General features: G+C 37.7%; 1 protein-coding gene across 1 annotated transcript in view; it reads right to left on the bottom strand.

The window, feature by feature from the left end:
* Positions 1 to 204: 204 nt before the first annotated feature.
* The window catches only part of VPS41 (VPS41 subunit of HOPS complex), a 101,444-nt gene continuing 90,900 nt past the window's right edge, over positions 205 to 10,748 (bottom strand). The window contains exons 27-29 of the mRNA XM_030445098.1: positions 10,194 to 10,238; positions 8,523 to 8,602; positions 205 to 7,112 (exon numbers count right to left, since the gene is read on the bottom strand). Coding sequence (XP_030300958.1) covers positions 7,032 to 7,112; positions 8,523 to 8,602; positions 10,194 to 10,238 — 206 coding nt within the window. The 3' untranslated portion in view covers positions 205 to 7,031. The remainder of the gene's footprint in view (positions 7,113 to 8,522; positions 8,603 to 10,193; positions 10,239 to 10,748) is intronic.

Here is a 10,748-nt window from a genome sequence, read left to right as displayed (position 1 = left end):
TCTCATGTTTCAGCTGCTGGGAATATTTCTGAAGTGTTACCATGAGGATTTTATATGGACCTAAGTGTTTTATATTCATAACTCCTGTTAGTTAATTTCTTATATATGATCACGTGCTGGCAACAGTTGCTATGAATACTTATATGATGAAAAAGCCACCATCACATTGGAAAAAAGCAGTAAATAGGAATGGGTTTGTGGGTTTGTTTTGTTTTATTTTAAAAAACTATATATATACAGAAATTTGCAGTGGACCACAATTAAATGATAAACATAACATCAAAACAGAAATCAGCAACCACTTGTAGATTTCATTTGCTAACATTCCTTTCATTCACTCCTTTCATTCCTAACAAAATATATAAGCAAATATTGTCACCTGCCAGTGCATGAATTGTAAGCTAGTAACTGAATGAATAGTAAATGAGTTCAGTAGCATGGTTTGATTTAATCCATCACTGCTGGTTGCAGTCACAAAGAACAGGTTGGGGTGAAGCACAAGGGGAGAGAAGAAGGGTTCAATATCTAGAAAAATCTGTTTAAGAATTTCTGATAATTTAATTTTTTTACCTAATCTCATAATGAAACACTAGATTATGATTCTTCAGATCTAGCAGCGTGAACCTTTGAAGTATAACAATGCATTGCAACATATGGGAAAAAGCATTTAAAAACAACTACAACTATCAACACACTCATATTTTAGAGAAGCCACACAAAGTATAATCTCTTTAAATGCCCCTATGATCTTGTTTTAATACAGTTTTGGAAATACACATTATTAATTAAAAAGCTTTTTAGTCTTTCCTAGAAAGATGAATGAATCAGAAACCTCTTCAGCTGTGAATCCTGTGGATGCCCACCAAGCTCCACTCTTAAAGTCCTTTAGTAATACATGATTCTAGGTGGTTACAGACTATCACAGCCAGCTCAGAAGGAAAAGATCCTGATCTAACTAATTTACTAGTACTTATTAATAATGCAAACTAGTAAGGAGGGCCATATGCTGTCCTCCCTTAAGTTGAGGAAAATTTGTCATCACTTTCAGCAGAAACAAAATCTGTCTCATGTTTCCAAAGCTCTAACATGGACTTCAGCAATCAAGGGTCCTCCTGACCTCACTTTGCAGCCTCAGAGCCAACTGTGCCAACTATAGATAGGAAGTGTGGGTGTTGAGCATGGAGGAGGCACCTGCTTTTCAGCCTGATAAAGGCAAGAGAGTCCTACACTGAAAGGTAAACCAGAGGGAGAGGCAGTTAAATACGATGCACCCTATGAAGCAGAACTTTCAATAAGCTCTAAAATGGCTGCAGAGGATTTTGTATATGCTGGTGCTTGACTTGAACCCATCATTCCTAATCTCTGCCATCTAGAATAGGTATTACAGCCTGCTTTAAGTGTGGTTTATAAAACAAATCTTGTTTCTTAAAATGAAATCAGTACCTAATCCTGATTTTGTTTCCTGCCCTTCTCCAGAGAAAAGCTTGCCATTGTTTCCTCTAACACTTGCCATGTATTTTCATTGATTCCTCCTTGGTGCTTACAAACAATAAGTATCCAGTTTCATCTTTCACTGATCAGTAAGGAAAAGGTGTTACATCAGCTTGTGAGCTGATGCAAAAATCATAGCTTCAAAGCAGCCTGACGTGGCTCTTGGTACCATCAGAGGAACAGGATTTCCATGGCAATTCTCAGGCAGCAAGAACTGCAAAGGCCATTGTTGGTTATGTGGGTAATGAAGACAAGGGGCTGAAGGTCCTGGAGGAAGCTGATCCCAGCCATTAAGGCCTATGAGTGCTCCCAGGACCCTGGCAGAAGCACTGCTCATATGCTGCCCTGTAGACATTTATGGTTGGCCACCTTGGGAGACTGAGTATTGGGCCAGAGGGACCTTCTCTCTGAGGCAGTACTGTTGTTCTTAGGCTCTTGTGTTTCAGCATGATTTTTCATGGGAAACAGATCAGGCATTTCTAAAAATGAGTACAAGGAAAAACATAATCCATGAGGAATTGAATAGGCATTGCTCACCTCCAAGACTTGCAGCCATTTAGATGAGGAGCGCACCCTGCTTCAGAGTGAGGGCTTGATCTCTGTCTCACTAGTGTCAGAGATGTGGGGTTTTGCCATCCTGAGGAAACCCAGCTCAACTGGATGAACACAGAAGGCTATAAAAAATGCACTTCACACTTGCTTTTAGCAAATTTCTGCAGATGGTCCAATTATTTCCAGATGACCCACAGTTCTCACCCCCATCAGAGGCTATATGCTTCTTTCTCAGAGCGTGACAGGGCCAGTGCCTAGGCTGTGGCATGGTTATGGGTATTCAATGCCTTCTGCTATCACAGGACTGGGAAGAAACGTAATCCAACTATTTAACTGCCCTCTGCAGCTCTTGCCACTTTCTATGCCTTAATTATTACACCTCCACCTCTGGCAATTTCTCCAGGCTGCAGGGCTACTAACTTCCACTCAGCACATTTCTGACTCCTGCTGCTGTACCATAACTTACCCTAAGGACAAACCAGGAGCAGAAGCCACTGGCAGCCTTGTCCCTTCAGACTGCAGATTCCTGGGGTATGTCACATCCTAAACACATCAGAATCTCTAAGACATGCTCCATTGCAAAAGCTTATTATGACTGCCATTTAATGAAGCCTTTTCAGACTATATTTAGGTCTCCCCCACTGTGACTCATTGACTTCTCTTAGAACTTCTCACACATTTTTCTGCATAATTTATGACTCTGGTAGAAGAAACCATACATTGTCTTGAAAATAAAAAAAAAAACATTGAGTATGGATTTCTCTAACACCAAGAGAAAATTAATCCTTCATGGCACAGTAAGGAGTAAGAAGACAATCCCCAAAGTACATAAAGAGTTATTCTCAAAATGTGGTACTTTGTTTCTTCTAGTTTGGAAGAGATCATGCTGTTGATGTTGCATCTAGCATCTGTAAATATGGGTAAAAGTTATCCTGTATAGACAGGAAGTCATAAGTGTATGATAGAATAGGAGAGAGGGAACATTTTTTTCATTTAGATAATGGTTCTTGTTCAGCATTTGGTAACAATTTTTCCTTCTTTTTTTTTTTTTTTTTTTTTTTTTTTTTAAATTTCCTGCAATTACTTTTTCAAACTGCTATCAAATGACACAGTCCAACCAACTTGGAGAGATGACAGTGTATTTTCCAAGGTGACTGAGACATTCAATACTTGAATGTTAAATCTCAGTATTTCAGAGGTGCGAAATCCAATGTGAGGTCTTCATTTAAGAGGCTATTTGCAATGCCAGTTCCTTTGAACTGCAGTCAGGAATTCTGCTCAACAAGCAAAAAACCACTGTGGCACTATACACAACAACAAAGAGTAAAATGTTGCCTGCTTAGAAGACTCTAGCTGAATAACTCTTAAGTCTAAGGTAAAAAGTGATTTGAATTTCCTAAGATGAAAACTTGATAAGCCAACCTGTGCAGTCTGTAGAGAATATTGACAGCCTCTACCCAAATATGGGCCAAAATTTTAAAAAAGATGTCACAGTACATTTAGTAGTCTCCTACTAAAAATACATTACAAAACATACCTGTTAACTGGATACTTCCTGCTCTCTGCTTTACAGTAGTCCTTGACAAATCTTCATCCAAGTCCTTGGCAGCAACTTGCCATGAAAACACTTATTTCAAATTGGAATATGAAGTGTGGCTCTAAAAATGGGAAAATAACTATTTTTTTCTTTGTTCTGGCAAACACAAGAACAATTTCAGATACTGGACAACTTATTCCTGTTCCAATACACAATATCCATTGTATTGAAGGGAAACCTTCTACAGCTGGAGAACATACCTTGTATATGGAATAACTGCTTGAAGTATTAGATGGCCCAATGATCCATGTAATGCTGGGCACCAGGCTCTTGCCCATGCCCCAAACAGCTGGTTCAGTACCTCACTGATTTAGCAGAGGAGCTACCTCAAGCCTAGTGAGATACACCGACTAGCTGGTGAACACATGAAATTTGTGTACAAAATCTCCAGATTTAGCAAATGGCAAAAGCCAGTCATGTACCTCTCAAGACAAGCCAAAAGATCCACAGAGCCTGTCCCTATCCTTTTCAGACTTTGCCTATCAGCCACAAAAAGATCACGCAATAAATAAAAACCAGGCACTTTTTACTTATCCCACAAATTACTGCCAGAGTTTTACTCCTGACAGGTCCCTCTCACTCCCCACAAGTCTATTAGGAACAGATTATCTCCTGCTTTTACAGAATTCAACCTTTATCCTAAAGATTGCAGTTTTTACTGAGCTCTCAGCTGGACTACATAGCCTCATTTTCACCAAGGATCACTAGCCCCTGGCTTCTGAGCCCACCAAAATCTTCAGTGCTTCTCAACTTTGCTACCAAGCTTATCATACAGCATTGCGGGTCTCAAAATATTAAAATGAGCACAGATAAGAAAAATAATCCAAAGGTTCATTATAACCAAAATATCTTTGTCTCTGATATGGTAGACCAATACGTTCTTACTTGATCTGTCACATATCCTTTCGATTAGCTTTTATGGTCACTACTGATGAATTCAGACTGAACAGTATGACTAGTGAAAAAATAGTATTTTCCTTGTTAAATTTGCCTAAAATTTACCTTAGGTTATAAGAAAAAGCACTTTGATAATTGGATTAACATCTTAAGATCTGGTGAAACTGGGTGCTATTCTGTACTTTTCTAAAGAGTTATACAACTTTAAGGCTACTTCTCAGGCAGAACTGTTCTCTAAAAGAAGAGCTGAATATTTTAGGCTCTAACCTCAGACATTTGCTATGATGTGAAGGCCTCTTAGGAAGAAAAGTGTATCAAAGTCAGGACTGTGCATTTCTTCCTGAATCTTAATGACCAAATTTAGAATTCAGGAATACAGAAACAGTTGTCCCTGAAGCCCAAATGAAAGAAGCTTTAGATTTAGACAAGATTTTGATTAGATTCTCATACAGTGACTTAAAATTACTTGCATAATGTAAAGAATATGCCAGGGTATAAGGCAGTATGATTGCCAGTGATGCCAGGCTAGCAAAATGAATCACTGAACACTCGAGTGCTAAAGGGAATTTAAGGCCATGCTAAAGTAAACAATATACCTGCTTTAAATTATCATATAACTGAACTATAGAAATTTTTGTAGCATAACTGCACAGGAGTAATTTGACTTGTTCCTCCTCCAAGCTGACAGCTTATGGTGTTGCACAGTGCATTCTTAGGCTATAATAGAGAAGAGCTGCTTAGAGCTACTGAGCAAGTGTTTTTTTTAAAAAGGTTTCTAAGTTTGTCTACAGACATGCAAAAGCTCAAAGTATCAGAGTGAAACAGCTCTTGAGCTCACTGGAGCATTTCATTTACTAGGAATCAAAGCAGCTTTCCTGATCAGTGTAGTTCAGAAAGGATAGGTGAACAATATACCTGAGAATATGTACCAGCTGCTGAGAATGAACTGCTAAAGGCAATAATTCTTAAGGGTGAAGTTTGATGTATATGGACTATGCTCTGCAGTACAAAGCTCCTATCCTTCTGATATTCCATCTACCACATGTACATTAATAGCCTGCACTGCTTTTTGTTTTTTCTGCATTTGTTTGCATTGCCACAAAAGAATATGATTGCTATGTCTTCGAGAGAACTTTCCTTTTAATGATAATTTGTCTCTGTAACCATACAGAATAAATCCTAGCATTTCTAATAACACTTCAAATATTATTCCAGTATTATATAGACTACACTGTGGACAACAAAATCATTCTTCAGACTGCTAGACCAGCTGAGCCAGCTGCTGGGAGGATAACAAAAGAGTATAATGAATTTACACAAAATAGAAATCCAGTCTTCCATTCCAATTTTAAGGTAAGGTACCTACATGAGAGTAAGGTACAGAAGAACTTACAGGTGTTACATTTTCCAATTTTACAAATACACTGCAGTATCACTATACTGTTATTTCAGAACTTATGATGTTAACTACTTACTTAGACCCCACAATCCACAATTTGATGGTAAAACAATGTATATTTTGACTTTCAAACTCCAGTTATAAAGAAGAGTTAAAAATACCTTGGGATTTCTGAAAAATTACTGTTCTTATGGAAAATATGCTTATGTTTAACCAGATAACATTATAAAGAAATCAAATGACTGCAGACATTCTGAAAGATCACCTCCTTTGGATCAACAAAAACAGAACACTGTTGAAATTAAATGTTTTTTGTCTACTTCCAAATAGACTTATTTAACTTAGCTATTAAATTACTAAGGCCAAAAGAAACTCCTGGAGATCTAATCTTTCAAAGGTCAGATGCGTTTCCTGTACTTAAATTCAATCAGACACAACAAATGCGCTTAAAAATAACTGTAAGAACCTACTGCTAACATTTAAAAATGAAGTTTCTGGATGAATTTAATATTGAAAAAGCCCACCTTAAACCACTGCATTGTGAAGATAATTAAGAAGATAACCAGTTTATAACAAAACTATGAATGTGTAACCATATAATCAAAGTAAACTGCTAATGTGTGAAATTAACAATTAATGAGTTTGTAAATTTAATGTATGAGTTGCCACACAGCCAGCTTCAAGTCCTGAAAGCAGTCAGATTCTTATGGGTCTCAGAAGAAACAATTCCCTAATAGACTAAATCACAACTAAAGTAGTTTCACGAGCTGAATTCACAGCAACTCACCTTTCTTTACAGTATCTAAACCTGAGCCTGATATGGCTCCAAACTGTAAAGCATGCAAAAATCTCCAAACTGTTTTGTTTTTTTTTTTACCTTCCCATTTTATTACTCTTTTCTGTTCTAGAGTTAAGTAATGAGCTGCACACAGGAACAGTGACGTATGAATTGCATGACAAAGATGGATAACTTACAGAAAGCAGATTTAAATCATAATTATATATACAGAAATAATAAGTAATAGAAACTACAGTGGCTCTGCATGGTCCTAACAGACTTGGTGTCACAGGCTGGCATGGAGAACTAGGGGTCTGCTATTTCTTCATCTCCAGGATTGCACTCCCTGGGCCCCGGTGTTTGGCACTGCATATGTTGCAGAACTGGATTGGAGATATCTAAAAATTAAAAGGAAAACAAGAATCTCTTGTAAAAATGTAGCCACGTTAGAATGTGGGAAGATGAATGAAGAGTAATACTACTTTTCTCAACATTATTTTCAGAGTCAGGCTGTTCCCTATTGACATATTCATGGATAGGTGTAGGAAGGTGATATAGAATAATTTAATAAAGCAGATTTTTCTGGAGTCAGAGGGCAGTACACCTCACCACTCATTCCAAGAGCATTACCAACACCCTCCAGGAGAGTAAGATCTAATTTCCTCAACAACAACAACAACAAAAAATACAGTCAAAAGTATCACTGATTATCTTCATAGACAGACAAGAGAGTAAATCACTTGGTTGGCTTCAGTGGCTATTGGATGTCTTAGTCACAGCTCTGTCTTTGGATAGCACTCCACAGGTTTCCAACAGCTGAGGATATGGCCTGAATAGTGTCAATTTGATATTAAGGATGTGTTTATTGTTACTCCCGTGTTTAGCTCTGTGTGATGCTTCATGCATGCATTCCTTTCCTTTCAGTGTGTCACCAGTGACCAAATATCAGTAACATAACTGATTATTTAGGGCCAGCAGAAAAATTCTCAAATGGGGAGTTTGGTTGAGACACGTGCAGATACCTGCGTATTCATACATACTATAGAATATATATCATGTTATATCAATTTAAAAATCACACCCAACGAGTTAATCTGTCCTAGAAAAATTTAGATTATTTCTCAAATAATAAAATTTATTGTTAATATCACTAGTTGTAAGACTTTCTTGAGCAAATCATCTAATTCATTAAGATTTTCACAACACAGTTATGTATACATGTTGTACCATATGGCTACAAGCACTTTGCTTGGTTACTTGCAGATTAAGTGATTCACCAGTTATTTATTCCCTAGATGTTAATTTTCAGAGACAGATCCAGAAACAGAAAAGCTTAAACTCAATTTTCTTTTGTTACCATTCTTATGTGTTAATTTGTAAACTGAAAACGAATTATACCTAGAAGTTACTTTTTTGGTTTGTTTTCATTTAAATGAAAAAACCCCCAAAATTTCCCTGATTAAGAAAAACATGAACTGAGCATATAGTTACAAAGTTATTTAAATATTCACTCTGAACTGAGTAATTTGTTCTCTTTCCAGATGAGAAACATTTGATATGGTTCACTTGAGGAAATAACTTGTCTTTAATGAAACATACTTGAAGTGAGAGCTGCTGTGGAAAATAAAAAAAAAAATCAAAACAGTCTTATTCCATGTTTGTGTCAAAGCTGCACTACATATTCAGATTGCAGGAAGTGGTAAATTATTTCTCAAACAGCAGTAATTTCTTTCTGAATTGTATGCTCCCTTTTTTCTTAGTCACAGACATCTTTGGCAAAGAAGTCAGAGATTAAGCTGGTTCCTTACTGTGTTAGATACTGGGAGGCATTCTTTGTGAAACATGTGTCTGCAGTGGAACACTACCACGTTGAAGGACTTGGATGCATCTGGGGAAGAAACAAGTAAATTCATTACAAGGCAAGGAAACACGAGATTCAGTAGCAACAGCAGTACCTGCCTGCATTCTATTATATACATAGAAACATCAAGTAACATGCTTCAAATTAATTGCCAATTTTTTTGGCTCATTTATAGAAACCATGGAGAGCAATGGTTTCAGGTAATGTGTCCTAGTGGGAGTTACAAGACAGTTTTATTCTGTGGCTTAAATGCTGGATACCTTTTCACCAGAAAGTTTTCATGTCATTACATAGTACATGCTAAATCTGGTGAGGAAGAAGAGTAAAATACCACCAAATAATTCAGTCATTTTGAAGAAAAGTTAGCAGAGTTCTTGCTCTGGTGCAGAGAGAATCAGATCACTAAGTAGTTCTAGCACCAGCTCTGCGTACCATGATCTTGAAATCTGGCAAGAAGCTCCTTAATTGCATAGCTTGCCCTTCAATTCCCACATGAATATTTAGCCCAATTGGTAACATACATACAACATCCACATATCCAAATATCATTCACATTTGATTACCTAGTGCCCTCAAGGCACTAGGACATTCAGCTCTGCCAGCTTGTCTATCACTCTGTGACTCCTGTGGACTATACACTAGTGCATATGATAATCATATAGGTGGTCTTATTTATTTAAGTGAAAAATGGTAGAAGACAGATTTAAGAATTGTGAGTGATTCTACGGGGCTACACACACTCAGCAAACATATGTATAAGGTCCATATATGTATTTTGTCTTATGCAACCTTGTTTGTAGGCACTTTGACAGATATTCTCGTAGCAAAACTATTTCTTCTTAAGATGCCCAACAACAATACTGGTATTTCTAAACTATAGTTGCCTTGCAGAACATACATCTTCGTAATATCCTGAATTTTTAGTCAAAATTAACTTCAGAAGATGTTGTAAAACAAGTGTGTTATAAGATGCTTCAAATATGGCAGGAGTGACTGAAGCCAAGAGTTTTCCACCACTCAGATAAAAAGTATATTCCATAAAGCTTTCTAATCTACAAGTTCAGTACAAATAAAGTTGGAAAAGATTTGGGGGCAACAACTTATTTTTGTAGTTTTAATAGTCTTTGAAAGTATATGTGTTGATTAAACCAACAGATGCCTTGCATTTTTGCACAGGAGACTGAAATCTATGCAGTGATTAGCAAGGGAGATGGCTATGTAGCGGGAGGAGCCCTTCTTGCTCCTAGAGCTGATCCTGAGGCCTCGGGGTTTAGCCCATTCCTGGACGATGTCCTAGGGCTGTTCCTGTGGCCTCGGGATCTACCCTTTCTTGCCTGCTCCTGGGGCTCCTCGAGCTGTGGGCTTCTCCATCCTCACTGAAGAGTGAGAGCTCTCTCCGTGGGTGTCAGCTGCTCTCTTATTGGCCCCCTGCTCCTGCACATGCTCAGGAGGGAGGCCAGACACAGGTGAACCCACACCCACTCATCAATAACTCAGGGCACCTGGTCCTGTCTCACTACATGGCTACACATTTCTACGGACAAATGCAAACAGTAGTTCCTGTAAAAATAATGAAAAAATAAAAATAACCTCTCTGTCTTCTAGAAAAGCATCCTACCTGAAGGAAGTATTGGAGACAGGCACGATTCACAGATATTCTCCTCTGGAAGAACAAAACAATTTGTAAGAGCTTTGTTAACAAACTCCATGTTTGTTTGGATTTGTATAAAGTGGGCATGAACATACTGCTATTACAGAAATGGAGCTTGGTTTTCAAGTATTTACTTAAGATGGCTAACAGAGTCTATTAAAAATTGAAGAGCAATACTGAAGCAGCATTTCTATTAACAGCATGAGAAATGTTTAGGTCTTGTGATCCTGAGGATAGCAGAAGGGCAGGAATGAGTAGAGACACAAGGCGAACTAAAAAAAAGCACAGGGGAAGTGCTGATACCTCTAGCATTTCATAGCAGAAGCTCTGATCCTCTCTCCTGTCAGCCTTTGCCTCTTGGTATTAACACTCAGCTGGTGCAACTACAGCACTCCTCACACACATCACTAGAACCTTGCAAAGTATTTTCAACTGTTTCTGAAAAAGATCTTGTAGCTTTTGCTTTGGTTAAGGATTATCTGACTATCCATGTAGGAACTGAACTGCATTTTTCACCTTTAT

The sequence above is a fragment of the Calypte anna genome, chromosome 2 (genome assembly GCF_003957555.1).
Source record: "Calypte anna isolate BGI_N300 chromosome 2, bCalAnn1_v1.p, whole genome shotgun sequence".
Lineage (NCBI taxonomy): Eukaryota > Metazoa > Chordata > Aves > Apodiformes > Trochilidae > Calypte > Calypte anna.
Note: the sequence above shows the minus strand (reverse complement) of the source record. Positions and strands in the feature narration are given on the sequence as shown.